The sequence below is a fragment of the Dermacentor albipictus genome, unplaced genomic scaffold (genome assembly GCF_038994185.2).
Source record: "Dermacentor albipictus isolate Rhodes 1998 colony unplaced genomic scaffold, USDA_Dalb.pri_finalv2 scaffold_20, whole genome shotgun sequence".
Taxonomy (NCBI): Eukaryota; Metazoa; Arthropoda; class Arachnida; order Ixodida; family Ixodidae; genus Dermacentor; species Dermacentor albipictus.
Genome location: NW_027225574.1, coordinates 5,934,639 through 5,955,562, shown reverse-complemented (window position 1 = coordinate 5,955,562; position 20,924 = coordinate 5,934,639). Strand labels below are relative to the sequence as shown.

Sequence of the window (20,924 nt, the reverse complement as noted above, 5' to 3'; positions counted from 1 at the left end):
TCGACGACTATCTAATAGTCCTTAACAATTCACCAGTCCGGTGTTTTGATGGTGCTGTAGCAGATTGTTCAAAATTTTCGACAAATTTTCCCAGGGGCTCAAGTTTACTTTTGAGCTGCCCAATGACAACTGTATTCAGTTTCTATATCTTCAAATTTTATTTTCCTCAGACGGCCACGTAAGCTGGAGATACAATCCAAGATCAAAAATAAGTGTCTTGCCTTTCTAAAGCCCACATTCGAAATTGATAAAAAAGGGCATAGCCACCACGTGCATTCAGTCTGCTTTGCAAAAGTCATGTGTTCACCAAATTGAGCATAGTATGTCTAGCCAAGTAGACAGATTGAAACTTGCTGGATTTCCAGTGTCTGTCATTTCATCTGTCTGCGAAACATCGCTTCAAAAACTCAAACGGGGAAGGAAGTGCCCAGCTAAAGATCGCGACAACAGACCTGTACATCTAATTCCATACCTCCATAAAGTCCATGATATAATTGATGCGCAGAGCATAAATAGATCACCGTTTGTAATAAACCCCAGTTGGAAGAAGCGCCCATACTTGTCTTGTCTTGTATCCTAAACAATGGCGCGTACCCACTATGGAGGATTGGCCAAGAAGCAGGCGGTTTTCCGTATGCTTAGACGTTAAACGCAACTAGATTTGAAGAATGGTCTGGGGTGCGTTTGGCAGGCATTCTCAGATCATGAAAAGCAGGTTGCCATTATCCCTCAAGAGAAAAGTATATAACAGCTGTGTCTTACCAGTACTCACTTACGGGGCAGAAACCTGGAGGCTTACGAAAAGGGTTCTACTGAAATTGAGAACGACGCAACGAGCTATGCAAAGAAGAATGATAGGTGTAACGTTAAGGGATAAAAAAAAAGAGCAGATTGGGTGAGGGAACAAACTCGAGTTAGATATCTTAGTTGACATCAAGAAAAAGAAATGGGCATAGGCCGGACATGCAATGAGGAGGGAAGATAACCGATGGTCATTAAGGGTTACGGCCTGGATTCCAAGGGAAGGGAAGCGTAGCAGAGGGCGGCAGAAAGTTAGGTGGGCGGATGAGATTAAGAAGTTTGCAAGGACAACATGGCCACAATTAGTACATGACAGGGGCAGTTGGAGAAGTATGGGAGAGGCCTTTGCCCTGTAGTGGGCGTAACCAGGCTGATGATGATGATGAGAGTTGAATAGTGGAGCGTAGACGATAGAACTGTAATTTAGAAGTGTAATGAAAATATTGTTAAGAATTTTGATAAAATAAGTTAATGTAAAGAAATCAAATAATAGATATTATGGATAATTTTAGAAATTCAGCAAAGTACTCTTACGGTCTCTCTAATAAAATTGTAAACTGCAAGAAAAGCATCCCTGTGGCTGGATCCCAGTGAAGTCGCCCCAAAAGAAAGAATGGTTGCCAAAGTTAGTGATAGCCCAAGTTTGGTAAATGGGTATTCTAAAAGCTTTCTTTATCTTATAAAGCGCCGGCACGAGATAAAATTATGTTTGATAGTTTCAGGTGCACTGCAAAAAGAACATTGAGGGGACATAGCGAGACTAGACCAGTGTAACTAAAAATTTAGAGGAGGCATACGACATCTCTATTTTGTTAAAGAAACTTCTAATTCCCTTGAAGGATACCCCTTACTATTCCATGGGAAGCAGAGGTGGCGGAATTCAGAAGACGTTGTTAGCATGGATATTGCAGAGTTTTCAGATATATCGAAACTTCTGTACCTAGCCGCGATGACATCTGTTGATGTCCGCAAAACAGATTGGATAGGGCCATTGAGGGATGCTCGTGCGTGTGAATCAGCCATTTGATTCAAGAGCAACCCATCATGTCCCGGTACCCAAAGCAGTCCTGTCGTATGTGTTCCTTCGACTCCGTCTTCGTCTTTAGCGCTTTTTTATGAAAACTTTCAAGATTAACCAACTCGCCCAAATCAAGGTATTGTTGGAAACTTGTCTTTCATTTTCTCTCGACAGCAATGAGCATTTTTACCACGAATGTATTAAAATAGAGATAAGAAAGGATATTTCAAAATATAAATTGTTGGAGTTCAGTCATGAAAGACAATTGAAAGCTTGACCATTTTCTTTCTACACTAAACAGCCACTTTGGGCCAAATGACTGAAAATAGAGAAAGAAGAGATATAACAGCATATCTTGCCATTCTCAAAAGCTTTTTTTCCGAAGGAAGCAATAAACGTACGCTTGAGCGCACCACAGGGAGTGAAACTATGAGCTGCAATGAGAACTGTTGGAATTTGCTGTCTTCACACACCTTTTGTAGCCCTTTGAAACAAATTTTTTGGGTAACATGTTCATCATCATTCCATGCGACTTTATGACTGATTGGACGTTACGTCTACTTCTTTCTACTACTACTTTCACATCATCATCACAAATCTACTTTCAATCTACTTTCACAAATCATCATCATAATCATCATCATCAACGTCAGCCTGGCTACGCCCACTGCAGGGCACAGGCATCTCCCATGCTTCTCAAACTACCCCAGTCCTGTACTAATTGCGTCCATGTTGTCCCTGCAAACGTCTTAATGTCATCCACGTACCTAACTTTCTGCCACCCCCTGCTACGCTTCCCTTCTCTTGGAATCCAGTCCGTAACCGTTAATAACCATCCGTTATCTTCATTCCTCATTACATGCCGTGCCCATGCCCATTTCTTTTTCTTTATTTCAACTAAGATGTCATTAACTTGCGTTTATTCCCTCACCTAATCTGCTCTCCTCTTATACCCCTCAACGTTACACCCATCATTCTTTCCATAGCTCGTTGGTTCGTCCTCAATTTAAGTAGACCCCATTTCGTAAGCCTCCAGGTTTACTCGCAAGCCTCCAGACCTTTAGTCTAGGCGATGCCTCGTTTTGAAGTATCTATACCCTTATAGTGAACTCAAATTCGTTTAGAAACTAGACGCGTTATTCTTAGTGGCACAACGCCTCCACATGCCGTCATGTGGAGGCGTACTCTAATGCCGTCATGGTGGAAAGTGTGGACTACTTTATCAGTTCCATAACTGCCCAAATATACAGGAAGAACTCCATAATGTGTGACATTGCACTGATTTATTACTCCCGGAGCTCAGCCATGAAAGATGATTGAAACCCTGCCGGTCATTCTCTGTCGACAGTAAACTGCATAATTCATGCCGGATGAATTTGAAATTGAAATAGAGCTCCTTTTTCTAAGTATAAGTTTCCCTCCTCTATCGAGTATACTTAGAAAGAAAGAAAATTCCGTTTAAACTTACCACAGGGCTAGACACCGTGAACTCCAAGGACAGCTTCTGTACCTCATCGCAGAATTTTATGACGTTTTCAGTCAGTCTCTGTCTTTGGCCCCCTCATGTAACTTTGACACATAGCCTCTCAAAATTCATGTCTGCAGGGATAATGCAGGACGTAGGCTGTTAACTGCAAAATAATCAAGCCGGTTCATGCGCTGTATTTTCCGCTGCCATAGATATTATATGACAGAAAATCTGTCTTGAAACTAGGTGCTCTCAACAACAACCAACTCCGTAGAAGCCGAACGCTATCGTCATTACATGGACGGCTTTTGCTTTTTCCAACATTTCAGGTGGTAAAGTGGTAGTTTCCGTTAAATCTATCATCCATTTCCATACATCTCATTTGCCATCAACAGATGAATAGCCTAAATTTATTTATTTATCACATACTGCTTACCGAATACAGTCCAAGCAGGAGAGGCAGAATACAAAAAGGACAAAAATATTCGACCTTGACAAAAAGCCCGCGTATTGCCCGATAGACATTAAACATGGTCTATGCGTGCTCATAGAAAATTGAACGAGATATTACGCGTATAAAAAAAGCCATGAAAGAAAAGAAGCAACGAGCAACGTTAACAACAGATCACAGACAGTGCATTCTGACGGTCCAAATCACTCATTAGGGGAAAGGAGGACATAATCACGCGGTAATACATTCCTATTTGTGAATGTATTGGGAAAAAATGAATACTTTTAAACGTTCGTACGCGCAAAAATAGCTTGAATAAGTGTTTCACGTTGAACTCTTCATTTCTCAGGAGTCATCGCAGTCATTTTGTATTTTTTGTTTTACTCGAAGTCTGCCCATCAGTGTCATCTGTCACCGTCTCATTGCGGACCTAAGAAACAGCTAATTGCAGATATCCGACTGTGAATGAAATTAACTTTGAATCAAAGCAATTTCATTCAGAAACTAGGCTCTCTTATCTACAAGCAAATGCTTAGCGACCTAATGACTTCACGTATGTGCTATACTATCATCAGATGGAAATTGTTGACTATTTTGTTTGCGCCTAACAGCCCATATTTATAGAAAGCACTGCAAAATCTATGACGCTACGCATATATATTGTTATTCTTTGAGTTATGGCATCAGATATAATTGAAAACTTCCCCTTTATTTTCTCTCGACAGTAATCAGCATTCTTATGGCAACATAATGCATATACAGTCCAGCCCACTTATAACAGCCGCAGATATAACGAACGCTCGCTTAGTACGAACGAGGGCGGTGCTACCGTCAAAATATATATTGGGGCAATGGCACAGTGTCTCACATAGAACGAACTGTTGTGGCCTCAACACTCGGTTAGAGCGAACGCGAAGCTGTCAGGCCCCTGTAGTTGACCGAGCCGGCGGTCAACTACAGGGGCCCATATCCAGCGACCGAGCCGCTGGATATGGGCATAATTCATGCGTTCAAGGTGTGCTACCGGCGGCGCGTCATCCAACGCTTGTTGATCGCGATTGATGCTGCCATGCCAGTTCGCATCAGCTTGCTTGCCGCCGTGGACACGTTGAAAGCGGCGTGGATGGAACTCACCGCGGAGTGCATAGAAAATTGCTTCCGCAAGGCGGGTTTTATGGGCCCAGGCACCGAGGACGCCATAGATCACCCACCGGAAGGCCGGTCGTACCAGGACTTGTGGCAACGCGTCGTTGACACGCAGCTGGCCGGACCTGACGTTGCCTGGGACGATTTCGTTTCTGCTCATGACGACGCCGACATTGCGGAGCCATGCACTGACGAAGCTATTGTGCGTGAAATGCGAGCCCTTCCTGACTGCCCAGAGATCGACGAGGACGGTGACGAGGATGCTGCTCTACCACCGCTTGCTGTGAACGCTTCAAGCGCGATCGGTTACATCGCGTCGCTTAAGGAACTCGTGTGCTGCAGAGGCCTTGGCGATGAACATATCACCGCGCTGGAAAAATTAGAAATGGCAGTGATGCGATCAGCTTTGAAGAAGCAGACGTGCATCACGGGCTTTTTTCAAAAATAAATTGAACTTTCGTCTCGCTTGCTCTTTTTTCCCGTATTATAGGTGGTCCACTTAGTACGAACTTTGGATACAACGAACAAATGCCACGTGACGATCAAGTTCGTTATATGTGGGCTGGACTGTAGAGGTGTGAAGTAACAGATGCAAGTCTAAATGGTCGGAGTTTCTGAATCAAATATAACTGATAGCTTACACTTCATTTTCTCTCCACGGTGTTCAGCCTGTTATAAATCAAATGAATTAGAACAAACAAAGGAGTGTATATATCACCATATACTGCCATTCTCGATGATGCTTTACAAGGAAAGCGAGCTTATCACGAGCTTGCAAACGAAGAGCTCTAATGAGAGCTCTAGCAGTTGAGTGCCTTGATAACATTGTTTTAAAGCCCACTGCGGTAAAATTTTTTAAGTGACACATTGATCATCAGACTTCACGGCAGCTTGAATGCTACAGGATGCACTATCACTAACTAAAAGAATTTTCAGCGGGCTTCTTGCATCATTTCGAAGTCTCCTTGTGCTAAATGTGAAAGCCAATTTGTTGAAAAAGTAGGCACTGTTTTCAGCCAGGAAATAATTTGGCATAGCGCCTTCACATTGGGCACATAACGCCGTCACGATGCAAATTGAGGACTACCCTATCTGTGCCATAAAAGCGCATGTTTAGTGAAAGCCCTCCAATATCTGTGACGTTGCGCTTACGTAATATTTGCGGAGTTCAGGCATGAAAGATGATCGAAAGCTTGCCTACATTCTCTGTCGACAATATTCTCCATTTCTGTAGCCGAATGAATGAAAATGGAAATAGCAAAGGTTTTTCGGAAATATAAATTCCCCTCCTCTATTGTGTGTGTTTGGAAAGCACGAAAATTCTGTTTAAACTTATCACAAGGCTGGGAAACGGGAACTCCAACGGCAGCTGCTGTACTTCACCGCATGAATTTGAAGGGTTTTCGGTAAGTCGCTTCACTGTCGCTAAAAATTAAGTGCCGTAGGTTGTATATGGTTATCCTACATGCATAAAATGCCATGTCATGAAATCAAAACGGCCCCTTTACAAAAAGAGCAAAACTCACACTCCATGGGAAACCTCTTAAGAAGCCACGGTAGTGGGAAATGCTCAACACTCACCTCTTGGTCAGCTTCATCCTCGGAGTCGTCCTGTGCGTGGATGACTTGTGTCACCTCTAGGTCACCTGCGCATAATATGAGAAGGCGCATATATAAAGAACATCGAATGTATATATAACAAATCTTTTGATGTGAACATTGGATAGAACATTGATCTTACTATGATCTTACTATTTCTCAAGCTGGTTCTTACTACAAACTGCTACTTTCCCACTTTTAAAACAACGCTTTTATTTAGCCTTGACAGTTAGTAGCTTACTGGTATCCTGTCTAACGGAGTTACCACCGAATTCTATTGCACACTCCTTAATGATGCCCGCAAGATTGTCGTTCATTGCTTCAACACTAAGGTCATCTTCCTGAGTTAAAGCCGAATACCTGTTCTGCAGCTTGATCTGGAATTCCTCAATTTTCCCTCTTCCTGCTAACTCAGTGATCGGCTTCTTATGTACCAGTTTCGTCCGTTCCCTCCTCAGGTCTAGGCTAATTCGAGTTCTTACCATCCTATGGTCACTGCAGCGTACCTTGCCGAGCACGTCTACATCTTGTATGATACCCGGGTTAGCGCAGAGTATGAAGTCTATTTCATTTCTAGTCTCGCCGTTCGGGCTCCTCCATGTCCACTTTCAGTTATCCCGTTTGCAGGAGGAGGTATTCATTATCCGCATATTATTCTGTTCTGCAAAGTCTACTAATAACTCCCCCTGCTATTCCTAGTGCCTATGCCATATTCCCCCACTGCATTGTCTCCAGCCTGCTTCTTGCCCACCTTGGCATTGAAGTCGCCCATCAGTATAGCCTATTTTGTTTTCACTCTACCCATCGCCGATTCCACGTCTTCATAGAAGCTTTCGACTTCCTGGTCATCATGACTGGATGTAGGGGCGTAAACCTGTACAACCTTAATTTTGTACCTCTTATTAAGTTTCACAACACGACCTGCCACCCTCTCGTTAATGCTGTAGAATTCCTGTATGTTACCAGCTATATTCTTATTAATCAGGTATCCGACTCCTAGTTCTCGTCTCTCCGCTAAGCACCGGTGGCACAGGACGTGCCCGCGTTTTAGCACTCTATATGCTTCTTTTGGCCTCCTAACTTCACAGAGCCCTATTATATCCCATTTACTGCCCTCTAATTCCTCCAATAGCACTGCTAGACTCGCCTCACTAGATAACGTTCTAGCGTTAAACATGGCCAGGTTCATATTCCAATGGTGGCCTGTCCGGAGACGAAATATCTGATCAAGAAACGCCAATGCATGAAAGCCTCTAACCCTACAGCTAGAATAGAACCGGCAGAACTTTCGAAGTTAATCAACAAGCGTAAGACAGCTGACCTAAGGAAGTATAATACAGATAGAATTGAACATGCCCTCAGGAACGGAAGAAGCCTAAAAGCAGTTAAGAAGAAACTAGGAATTGGCAAGAATCAGATGCATGTCTTAAGAGACAAAGCCGGCACTATCATTACTAATATGGATGAGATAGTTCAAGTGGCTGAGGAGTTCTATAGAGATTTATACAGTACCAGTGGCACCCACGACGATAATGGAAGAAAGAATAGTCTAGAGGAATTCGAAATCCACAGGTAACGCCAAAAGAAGTAAAGAAAGCCTTGGGAGCTATGCAAAGGGGGAAGTCAGCTGGGGAGGATCAGGTAATAGCAGATTTGTTAAAGGATAATGGACAGATTGTTCTAGGGCAACTGGCCACCCTGTATACGCAATGCCTCATGACCTCGAGTGTACCGGAATCTTGGAAGAACGCTAGCATAATCCTAATCCATAAGAAAGGGGACGCCAAAGACTTGAAAAATTATAGACCAATCAGATTACTGTCAGTTCCCTACAAGCTATTTACTAAGGTAATCGCAAATAGAATCAGGAACACCTTAGATTTCTCTCAAGCAAAAGACCAGGCAGGATTCCGTAAAGGCTACTCAACAATAGACCATATTCACACTATCAAACAGGGGATAGAGAAATGTGCGGAATATAACCAACCGTTATATATAGCTTTCATTGATGACGAGAAAGTGTTTGATTCAGTCGGAACCTCAGCAGTCATGGAGGCATTACAGAATCAGGCGTAAACGAGCCATATGTAAAAATAGTGAAAGATATCTATAGCGGCTCCACAGCCACCGTAGTCCTCCATAAAGAAAGCAACATAATCTCAATAAAGAAAGGCGTCTGGCAGGGAGATACGATCTCTCCAATGCTATTCACAGCGTGTTTACAGGAGTTATCCAGAGACTTGGATTGGGAAGAATTGGAGATAAGTGTTAATGGAGAATACCTAAGCAACTTGCGATTCGCTGATGATATTGCCTTGCTTCGTAACTTTGGGGACCACTTGCAATGCATGCCCACTGATCTGGAGAGGCAAAGCAGAAGGGTCGGCCTCCAAATTATTCTGCAGAAAACTAAAGTAATGTTTAACAGTCTCTAGAACAGCAGTTTACGATAGGTATGCGAAGCACTGGAAGTGGTAAGGGAATACATATTGTCACGAGGTCGTGACATCAAAGAACACAGTAGCAATACTGTGAAACACAAAACTAACTTTTATTGAGCGAACCTGTGCCCACAAAAGAGGCTACACTTATACCACAACGATAGCGACGAACACGGTCGGCGATCGTCGAAAATCTGATCAGTGGTTCAAGCGCGTCGGCTTTTATACAGCAGTCATCGAATGTTCCAGGTTAATCGTTGGGACCAGCATGCCTTCTACAAAGTTCTATACCATTCGTGTCAAGCGATGAAGTCAGATAACACAAGGTTCGGCGACGACACACAGCGAATAAAAGCATCGATAACTTTCCAGAAACTTTGGATACATGCAGGCGCGTCCCGCGCTGTGCGATAACATTTGTTAGGCGGCAAAACGTGTCGCCCGATAAAGACAAGTACACGTGTCAATACCCCCCTCTTAAAAAGCATCGACCCGATGCTGCAAACAACGAAAGTAATAAATAAGCACTTGTAGCAAAGCAAAAAAAAAACAAAATAAGGAATGTTCGTTAGCGTGCGTAAAACGGTTTACGACGCACCACGTGGACCACTTCAGGTCGTGCGCGACGTCGCTGTGAATGCGAAATGCCGTCTGGCACGACCTCATACTCCAGTGCGCCAATACGTTGGATGACCTTGTAGGGTCCGAAATAGCGTCGCAATAGTTTCTCACTCAGTCCTCGTCGGCGTATCGGGGTCCATACCCAACCACGGTCGCCGGGCTGGTACTCGACGAAGCGTCGTCGGAGGTTGTAGTGCCGGCTGTCGGTCCTCTGCTGCTTCTTGATTCGCAGGCGGGCGAGCTGTAGGGCTTCTTCGGCGCGCTCGAGATAGGTAGCGACGTCAAGACTCTCTTCGTCAGTTACGTGCGGCAGCATGGTGTCGAGCGTTGTCGACGGGTTCCTACTGTAAACCAACTTGAACGGGGTGATCTGTGTTGTTTCTTGCACCGCCATGTTGTAAGCGAATGTTACGTACGGCATGACGGCATCCCAGGTCTTGTGTTCGACGTCGACGTACATTGCTAGCATGTCGGCGAGAGTCTTATTCAGCCGCTCCGTAAGACCATTCGTCTGTGGGTGGTAGGCAGTTGTCTTCCTGTGCCTTGTCTGACTGTATTGCAGAATGGCCTGGGTGAGCTCCGCTGTAAAGGCCGTTCCTCTGTCGGTGATGAGGATTTCTGGGGCACCATGTCGCAGCAGGACGTTTCCGACAAAGAATCTCGCTACTTCGGCGGCGCTACCTTTCGGCAGTGCTTTAGTTTCAGCGAAGCGGGTGAGGTAGTCCGTCGCCATGACGATCCACTTATTTCCGATTGTTGACGTCGGAAAGGGTCCCAACAAGTCCATCCCGATCTGCTGGAATGGTCGGCAAGGAAGCTCGATTGGCTGTAGTAATCGGGCTGGTCTTGTCGGTGGTGTCTTGGGTCGCTGACAGTCTCGCTATGTTCTGACATAACGGGTGACGTCGGCGGTCAGGCGCGGCCAATAATACCTTTCCTGTATCCTCGACAGCGTCCGGGAGAATCCAAGGTGCGAAGCGGTTGGATCGTCGTGTAGGGCGTGCAATACTTCTGGACGCAGTCCTGACGGGACAACAAGAAGATAGTTGGCGCGCACTGGTGAGAAGTTCTTCTTTACGAGTAGGTTGTTTTCAAGCGAGAACGAAGATAATCCTCGCTTAAGTGCCCTAGGGTCAACGTCGGTGTGCCCTTCCAAATACTCGATGAGGTTTTTCAACTCTGGGTCTGCTCGCTGCTGTTCAGCGAAGTCTTCCGCGCTTTATATGCCAAGGAAGGCGTCTTCATCCTCGTCATCTTGCGGCGGCGAGTTAATGGGGGCGCGTGAAAGGCAAGCGGCATCAGAGTGTTTTCGTCTGGACTTATACGTTACAGTGATATCATATTCTTGCAGTCTTAGGCTCCACCGCGCCAGCCATCCTGAAGGATCCTTTACATTCGCTAGCCAACACAAAGTGTGATGGTCACTGACGACTTTGAATGGCCTGCCATATACGTACGGGCAAAATTTCGCTGTAGCCCAAACGATGGCGAGGCATTCCTTTTCGGTTGTAGAATAATTGCCTTCCGCTTTTGACAACGACCGGCTAGCGTAAGCTATCACGTGTTCATGACGATCTTTTCTCTGGGCTAGCACGGCACCGAGGCCTAGACTACTGGCGTCAGTATGAACTTCTGTATCGGCGTACTCGCCGAAGTGCGCAAGTACCGGCGGTGACTGCATGCGACGTTTTTCTTGAAATGTGTCGGCCTGCGGCGTTTCCCACTTGAACTCGACGTCACATTTAGTTAGCTGTGTCAGCGGCTCAGCGATACGTGAAAAATGCTTGACAAATCGCCTGTAGTAGGCACACATGCCAAGAAATTTACGCACTGCCTTCTTGTCGGTGGGCTGCGGGAACTTTGCAATGGCAGCTGTCTTCTGCAGGTCGGGGCGAACTCCAGACTTGCTGATGACGTGGCCTAGGAACAGAAGCTCATCGTAAGCGAAGCGGTACTTTTCTGGCTTCAGAGTGAGCCCTGATGACTTGATGGCCTCTAGTACTGTCGCAAGCCGCCTAAGGTGATCGTCGAAATTTTCGGCGAAGACGACGACGTCATCCAACTAACCAAGGCAGGTCCGCCACTTCAATCCTGCTAACACCATGTCCATGACGCGCTGGAAAGTTGCAGGCGCCGAGCAGAGTCCGAATGGCATGACCTTGAACTCATAGAGGCCGTCTGGCATGATAAAGGCGGTCTTTTCGCGATCTCTCTCGTCGGCTTCTATTTGCCAGTAGCCAGACTTGAGATCCATCGACGAGAAGTATTTTGCGTTGCAGAGCCGATCTAATGCGTCGTCTATCCGTGGTAGGGGGTATACATCCTTTTTGTGATTTTGTTCAGTCGACGATAATCGACGCAGAAACGTAAGGTGCCGTCCTTTTTCTTCACCATGACAACAGGGGATGCCCACGGGCTTTTCGACGGCTGGATGATGTCGTCGCGCAGCATTTGCTCGACTTGTTGTCTTACAGCTTCACGTTCTCGCGGCGAAACTCGGTAAGGGCTCTGCCGGAGTGGTCGAGTGCTCTCCTCGGTTATTATGCGATGCTTGGCGACTGGTGTTTGTCGAATCCTCGATGACGTCGAAAAGCAGCCTTTGTATCGTTGGAGCAGACTTCTGAGCTGCTGTTGCTTAATCACGGGAAGACTTGGATTATTGTCGTAGTCTGGTTCGGGAACCATGGTCGTCGGGCTAGATGCGGCGGAATCCAAGAGCACAAATGCATTACTGGTTTGGTTTCCATAATTTCCTTGATGTACGCGATCGTCGTGCCCTTGTTGATGTGCTTGAACTCCTGGCTGAAGTTTGTCAGCAACACTTCAGTTTTCCCTCCATGCAGTCGAGCGATCCCTCTTGCGACGCACATTTCAAAGTCTAGCAGTAGACATTGGTCACCCTCGATGACGCCTTCTACGTGGGCAGGCATTTTGGTGCCTACGGATATGACAATGCTGGAGTGAGGCGGGGTGCTGATTTGACTTTCGAGCACACTTAAGGCATGGTGACTACTAGAGCTCTCCGGTGGTGTCACTCGATCATCCGACAGCGTTATGGACTTCGACTTCAGGTCAATGATTGCGCCGTGTTGGTTCAGGAAGTCCATGCCGAGAATGACGTCTCCCGAACACTGTTGGAGGATAACGAAGGTGGCAGGGTAAGTCCGGTCACGAACGGTAATTCTTGCCGTGCAGATTCCAGTTGGCGTAATGAGGTGTCCTCCAGCGGTCCGAATTTGGGGACGCTCCCATGCAGTCTTAACCTTCTTCAACTGGGCGGCGATATGTCCACTCATTACAGAGTAATCGGCCCCTGTGTCGACTAAGGCAGTGACTGCGTGGCCGTCGAGAAGCACGTCGATGTCGGTGGTTCTTTGTCTGGCGTTGCAGTTGGGTCTTGGCGTCGGATCACGGCTGCGTCGTGTTGAACTGAAGCTGGAACGTTGCGTCATCAAGTCGTTTTTCGTCGGTGTAAGTTTATTTTCGACCATCACGTTATACATGATGATGCAGGGGGACCGAAGTAAAAGCTGTCTTTCAACAGCTTGACAGAGCAACGGCCCCCCTTATTTGGCAGTAGCATACAAAGTCATAAAAAAGAAGATACACAAAAACAAACACTGCCCACGGCGGTCACATTACACCACATAGCGATATATAAACATATTACATAAAGGCTGCATCTGGTACATAACTTTAAAAAAAGAATTAAGTCATGCTCACATGGCAAATAAAGAAATGAAGGCTTTTAATGGTTTACACAATGCAATGACATGGCAAAGGCACTTTAACAGGAAAAAAAAACAGGAATAACACCGATTAACACCATACCTCTGTAAAGCGATTTGGCTTTAGTTGCATAAAGAAATAACAAGAAAAAGTTTAGGAAAGAAAGTAAGCCAAGAGTGTCGGAAATGTGGCATTTTGAAGTATTATATCCTGTCTCAATAGGTCATTAAGAAGTTGTGGAAGCCGGTGTTCTAACGTTTGTAGCCCATATGTTGTTCGAAATGTTTTAATTTCCCACATATCCTCATTTCTTGTGTTGTAGCTTTGTTCACGCCTTCTCAGGCCTGAAAGAGCTTGAATAAAAGATGTTTTGCTTAAATGTTCTTGTTTAAGTGTTCGGCTGAGGTGATAGTCGTAGATTTTTGTTACTGGAACTATTTTGTGTTCTAAAAATATTTCTCTTGTATGATGCAACGTCGGTAATTTCTTAACAATCCGCATTGCTTTTTTTTGTAATACAAGTAATTTGTTCAGGTTTGCCTGTGTTGTAGTTGCCCAGATAAGGCTACAATAGTTAAGGTGAGAATTAAATAAAGAGTAATAAACTAACATCATAACACAAGAGGGTAATATTTCGCGGTTGCGATAGAGCAGAGCAATTATTTGTGATAATTTGGAAGTAATGTGGGCCACATGATCGTCCCAGGACATCTGCTGGTCAAACACAACGCCCAGAGTTTTAAACTGGGGTACTATTTCTAGCGGACAAGATCTGAAGTATATTTCTTTTGTCAGAGTAACTTGTTTATTCTTGGCCCTAAAAACAACTGCTTTTGTTTTGCTCACATTAATTTGCAATGCATTATTTTGTGTCCATTTGTCTAGGTGTTTGAGCATGCAGTTTGCTGAATCTATTAGATTATTGACATTTTTGCCGGATAAGAATATGCTCGTATCATCTGCGTATATGATAAATTTTGCGAGGGGAAATACGTTGACGATGTCATTGATATAAAGATTGAAGAGAAATGGACCGAGTATACTTCCTTGCGGAACACCGCAGCGGACAGGGAGAGTTTGTGAGATGAAGCCATTGACAGTTACAGCTTGTCGGCGATATTCCAGATACAATTTGACTATGGATGCTGCGTGCCCGCGATAACCGTATCGTTCAAGCTTCCGGAGAATTAATTCATGATTTGTAAGGTCAAACGCTTTTGTAAAATCAATGAAAATACCCAAGACTATACTGTTATGTTCAAATTGTTTTAGTATATATTCCTTCTGTTCTAAGAGTGCGAATTCTGTTGAAAGGTGCTTTCTAAACCCATATTGTGATTTGGTGAGTATATGATGGTTGGATTCAAATTCTGTAAACTGTTTGTGAAGAGCTTTTTCTAATACCTTTGAGAATATTGGAAGTATGGATATTGGGCGGTAATTGCCTAACTGGTTCCTATCTCCCTTCTGGAAAAGTACAGAACAGCGCGCAACTTGCATTCCATGAGGAAATACAGCATTTGCAATACAGAGATTGATGATGTCAGTGATGTAGGGCAAAGTAATATCCAGAATTGATTTTATGGGCCGTTTTTGTAGTCCATCTATATCACGTGAGGTACTATTTTTGAGCTCTGTGAAAGTTGTCATTACTTCAACTTCAGTCAAAGGTTTAAGATATATCGTTTTGTCCAACAGTGGGATGTCATTTAAGTCGTTATCCACGTCTCTGTCACAAGAAAGACCAAGGAAATATATATTAAACAGTCTTGGCTTCCCGACTTCTTCGGGACGGCGGCGTGTCGTCATTAGGTCGTCGAGATGGTTTCTTCATCGTCTTCGTCAGCGGCGGAGGATCTTCGTCAGTTCGACGAACAGCAACCGCACCTCCATCGGTTGCTGCTTTTAGTTTTCCGGATATGGGCTCGCAGAGCGGCCCCGGGCTGGGCCGGTGTATGGTCGGCGCTGCGGCGACAGGTAGCGGCCTGGTGACGGCGAACGGGACGGTCGTCGAGGGCTCCCTGAGTAGCGCCGAGGTGGTCGGCGATATCACGAGGGCGCTCTCCAAGCTGTGGACGCGGCGCGTTGACGGCGAACCCTCTCAGTCCCATGTCGCGGTATGGGCATCGGCGATACACATGGCCGGCTTCTCCGCAGTGATAGCAGAGCGGGCGGTGGTCGGGGGCTCGCCAAATGTCTGTCTTTCTCGGGTAGCTACGCTGGGCGATGGGTGGGTGTGATGGCGGCGGCGGCGGTGGTCGACGGAATTGCGGCGTTGGAGGGCCTGGTGCGGTCGTGGAGGGGAACCTTGACGGCGGGCGACAGCGGCGTAGGTCATCGCTTCTGGCTGGGGCTGCGATGATTGTGGTTCTAACTCGGGAACTCCGAGCGATCGCTGAACTTCTTTGACAATTTCGGCGACTGTGGCCACTTGAGGTTGCGATGAAGGGAAGATCCTTTGAAGCTCCTCTCATACGACTGCCCTGATGGTCTCGCGCAGGTCGTCGGTGGCCAGTGCCGGAACTCTGGCGTAGTTTGTCGACCTCGTGCGGCGGTTGAATTCCCGGTTCTGCATTTCGAGTGTCTTCCCAATGTTCGTGGCCTCGCGAAGGAAATCTTCTACGGTCGTCGTTGGGCTTCGTATCATTGCGCCGAAAAGTTCCTCCTTTACACCACGCATCAGCAGGCGGACTTTCTTCTCCTCGGACATTTCCGGGTCGGCGTGGCGGAACAGACGGCTCATTTCCTCAGTGAAGATCGCAATCGTCTCATCCGGCAGCTGCGCTCTGGTCTCCAGTAGAGCTTGGGCTCGCTCTTTTCGCACGACGCTTGTAAATATTTGCAGGAAGCCGCTACGGAAAAGTTCCCAGGTCGTTAAGGTGGCTTCTCGGTTCTCGAACCACGTCCTGGCCGCGTCTTCCAATGCGAAGAAGACATATCGCAGTTTCTCGTCGCTGTTCCAGTTGTTAAACGTAGCGACCCTGCCGTACGTCTCAAGCCAGCTTTTTGGGTCCTCGAAAGTTGAACGGCGGAACGTCGGAGGCTCCCTGGGCTGCTGCAGCACGACGGGGGACGTCGGGGCTGCCATTGGGGTGGATTTGGTGGCAATCTTCCGGCTCGTCTCAGGTAGAAGGCCGTGCTCTGGGGGCAGTCCTTGCAGTCGGCTGCTAGCACGCTGGTCTTGGGCGACGTTGGTTTTGTCGTCGGGCTTCGGGCTTGGATCGCGGCTTTGCGGGGGCGTTCGGTACATGAACGCACAAGCACCTCCACCAGATGTCACGAGATCGTGACGTCAAAGAACACAGTAGCAATACTGTGAAACACAAAACTAACTTTTATTGGGTGAACCTGTGCACACAAATGAGGCTATACTTATAGCACAACGATAGCGGCGAACGCGGTCGTCGATCGTCGAAAATCTGATCAGCTGGTCAAACGCGTCGGCTTTTATACAGCAGTCATCGAATGTTCCAGATTACTCGTTGGGACCCGCACGCCTTCCACAAAGTTCTACACCATTCGTGTCAAGCGTTGAAGTCAGATAACACAAAGTTCGGCGACAACAGACAGCGGCTAGAAGCATCGATAACTTTCCAGAAACTTCAGATACATGCAGGCGCGTCCCGCGCTGTGCGATAACAATTGTTAGGCGGCAAAACGTGTCGCCCGATAAAGACAAGTCATCATGATCATCATCATCAGCCTGGTTACGCCCACTACAGGGCAAAGGCCTCTCCCATACTTCTCCAACTGCCCCTGTCATGTACTAATTGTGGCCATGTTGTCCTTGCAAACTTCTTAATCTCATCCGCCCACCTAACTTTCTGCCGCCCCCTGCTACGCTTCCCTACCCTTGGGATCCAGTCCGTAACAATTAATGACCATCGGTTATCTTCCCTCCTCATTACATGTCCTGCCCATGCCCATTTCTTTTTCTTGATTTCAACTAAGATGTCATTAACTCGCGTTTGTTCCCTGACCCAATCTGCTCTTTTCTTATCCCTTAACGTTACACCTATCATTCTTCTTTCCATAGCTCGTTGCGTGGTCCTCAATTTGAGTAGAACTCTTTTCGTAAGCCTCCAGGTTTCTGCCCCATAGGCGAGTACTGGTAAGACACAGCTATTATATACTTTTCTCTTGAGGGATAATGGCAACCTGCTGTTCATGATCTGAGAATGCCTGCCAAACGCACCCCAGCCCATTCTTATTCTCCTGATTATTTCCGTCTCATGATCCGGATCCGCCATCACTACCTGCCCCAAGTAGGTGTATTCCCTTACGACTTCCAGTGCCTCGCTGCCTATTGTAAATTGCTGTTCTCTTCCGAGACTGTTAAACATTACTTTAGTTTTCTGCAGATTCATTTTTAGACCCACTTCTGCTTTGCCTCTCCAGGTCAGTGAGCATGCATTGCAATTGGTCCCCTGAGTTACTAAGCAAGGCAATATCATCAGCGAATCGCAAGTTACTAAGGTACTCTCCATTCACTTTTATCCCCAATTCTTCCCAATCCAGGTCTCTGAATACCTCCTGTAAACATGGTGTGAATAACATTGGAGAGATCGTATCTCCCTGCCTGACGCCTTTCTTTATTGGGATTTTGTTGCTTGCTTTATGGAGGACTACGGTGGCTGTGGAGCCGCTGTAGATATGTTTCAGTGTTTTTACATACGGCTCGTCTACACCCTGATTCCGTAATGCCTCCATGACTGCTGAGGTTTCGACAGAATCAAACGCTTTCTCGTAATCAATGAAAGCTATATATAAGGGTTGGTTATATTCCGCACATTTCTCTATCACCTGATTGATAGTGTGAATATGATCTATTGTTGAGCAGCCTTTACGGAATCCTGCCTGGTCCTTTGCTTGACAGAAGTCTAAGGTGTTCCTGATTCTATTTGCGATTACCTTAGTAAATAGTTTGTAGGCAACGGACAGTAAGCTGGTCGGTCTATAATTTTTCAAGTCTTTGGCGTCTCCTTTCTTATGAATTAGGATTATGTTAGCGTTCTTCCAAGATTCCGGTACGCTCGAGGTCATGAGCCATTGCGTATACAGGGTGGCCAGTTTCTCTAGAACAATCTGTCCACCATCCTTCAACAAATCTGCTGTTACCTGATCCTCCCCAGCTGCCTTCCCCCTTTGCATATCTCCCAAGGCTTTCTTTACTTCTTCCGGCGTTACCTTTGGGATTTCGAATTCCTCTAGACTATTTTGCCTTCAATTATCGTCGTGGGTGCCACTGGTACTGTATAAATCTCTATAGAACTCCTCAGCCACTTGAACTATCCCATCCATATTAGTAATGATATTGCCGGCTTTGTCTCTTAACGCATACATCTGATTCTTGCCGATTCCTAGTTTCTTCTTCACTGTTTTTAGGCTTCCTCCGTTCCTGAGAGCATGTTCAATTCTATCCATATTATAATTCCTTATGTCAGCTGTCTTACGCTTGTTGATTAACTTCGAAAGTTCTGCCAGTTCTATTTTGGCTGTAGGGTTAGAGGCTTTCATACATTGGCGTTTCTTGATCAGATCTTTCGTCTCCTGCGATAGTTTGCTGGTATCCTGCCTAATGGAGTTACCACCGACTTCCATTGCACACTCCTTAATGATGCCCACAAGATTGTCGTTCATTGTTTCAACACTAAGGTCCTCTTCCTGAGTTAAAGCTGAATACCTGTTCTGTAGCTTGATCTGGAATTCTTCTATTTTCCCTCTTAGCGCTAACTCATTAATCGGCTTCTTATGTACTAGTTTCTTCCGTTCCCTCCTCAGGTCTAGGCTAATTCGAGTTCTTACCATCCTGTGGTCACTGCAGCGCACTTTGCCGAGCACGTCCACATCTTGTATGATGCCAGGGTTAGCTCAGAGTATGAGGTCTATTTCATTTCTAGTCTCACCGTTCGGGCTCCTCCACGTCCACTTTCGGCTATCCCGCTTGCGGAAGAAGGTATTCAGTATCCTCATATTATTCTGTTCCGCAAACTCTACTAATAACTCTCCCCTGCCATTCCTAGCGCCTATGCCATATTCCCCCACTGCCTTGTCTCCAGCCTGCTTCTTGCCTACCTTGGCATTAAAGTCGCCCATTAGTATAGTGTATTTAGTTTTCACTCTACCCATCGCCGCTTCCACGTCTTCATAGAAACTTTCGACTTCCTGGTCATCATGACTGGATGTAGGGGCGTAGACTTGTACAATCTTCATTTTGTACCTCTTATTAAGTTTCACCACAAGACCTGCCACCCTCTCGTTAATGCTATAGAATTCCTGTATGTTACCAGCTATATTCTTATTAATCAGGAATCCGACTCCTAGTTCTCTTCTCTCCGCTAAGCCCCTGTAGCACAGGACGTGCCCGCTTTTTCGCACTGTATATGCTTCTTTTGGCCTCCTAACTTCACTGAGCCCTATTATATCCCATTTAGTGCCCTCTAATTCCTCCAATAGCACTGCTAGACTCGCCTCACTAGATAACGTTCTAGCGTTAAACGTTGCCAGGTTCATATTCCATTGGCGGCCTGTCCGTAGCCAGTGATTCTTGGCACCCTCTGCTGCGTTGCAGGTCTGACCGCCGCCGTGGTCAGTTGCTTCGCAGCTGCTGGGGACTGAGGGGCCGGGGTTTGATTGTTGTGTTCATATAGGAGGTTGTGGCCAAGTACTGCACCAGGGTGGCCAATCCTGCTCTGGTGAGGGAGTGCGTTACCGGTTCTGGTCACCGGGATCAGGCCACACTCCAGGCCTGTTTGTGCAATTTTATCAACACGCGGATTTTTTTTTTATTCCGGTGGAAAATTGCCGGCACCGGGATTCGAACCACGGACCTCTTGCACGCGAGGCGGGTGTTCTACCTCTACGCCACCGCTGCACCCACAGACAAGTACACGTGTCAATATACTCAGGGCACGTAGTGACCGCGGATCCGGATCATGACGCTGAAGTAATCAGAAGAATGAGGATGGGCTGGAGTGCGTTTGGCAGGCAATCTCAGATCATGAACAGCAGTCTGCCATTATCCCTCAAGAGACAAGTGTATAACAGGTGTGTCTTACCAGTACTCACCTACGGGGTAGAAACCTGGAGGCTTACGAAATGGGGTCTACTTAAATTGAGGACGACGCAACGAGCTATGGAAAGAATGGTGGGTGTAACGTTAAGGGGGATAAGAAGAGAGCAGATTAGGTAAGGGAATAAACGCAAGTTAATGACATCTTAGCTGAAATCAAGAAAAAGAAATGGGCTTGGGCAGGACATGTAATGAGGAGGGAAGATAACCGATGGTCATTAAGGGGTACGGACTGGATTCCAAGGGAAGGGAAGCGTAGCAGGGGGCGGCAGAAAGTTAGGTGGGCGGATGAGATTAAGAAGTTTGCAGGGACGACATGGCCACAATTAGTACAAGACCTGGGTTGTTGGAGAAGTATGGGAGAGGCCTTTGCCCTGCAGTGGGTGTAACCAAGCTGATGATGATGATCATGATCATGATCATGATGATTATGCTGATGACGGTTAGTAGATAAAGACAGCATCTCCAGGTACGTCGACAAACGAACCATCTCCTCATGCTTCTTATGGCAGAAACCTATTGTCTTTGCCAAAGTGCAAAGTTCAAGAGGAAACATTGTGTAGTTGGTTGCCATATTG

At 46.2% G+C, this 20,924-nt stretch overlaps 1 protein-coding gene and 1 long non-coding RNA gene across 3 annotated transcripts in view; one reads left to right on the top strand and one right to left on the bottom strand.

Annotated features, from left to right (window-relative positions):
* Nucleotides 1–20,924, bottom strand: part of LOC135920054 (uncharacterized) — a 50,021-nt gene that overhangs the window by 9,434 nt on the left and 19,663 nt on the right. For both annotated transcript variants that reach the window (XR_010570147.2, XR_011509785.1), the window contains exons 2-3: nucleotides 6,466–6,530; nucleotides 3,288–3,450 (exon numbers count right to left, since the gene is read on the bottom strand). This is a non-coding gene — a long non-coding RNA (uncharacterized lncRNA). The remainder of the gene's footprint in view (nucleotides 1–3,287; nucleotides 3,451–6,465; nucleotides 6,531–20,924) is intronic.
* LOC135920049 (uncharacterized) lies at nucleotides 4,808–5,332 on the top strand. Its single transcript, XM_065454105.2, has one exon. The coding sequence runs from the start codon at nucleotides 4,808–4,810 to the stop codon at nucleotides 5,330–5,332; it is 525 nt and encodes a 174-aa protein (XP_065310177.1).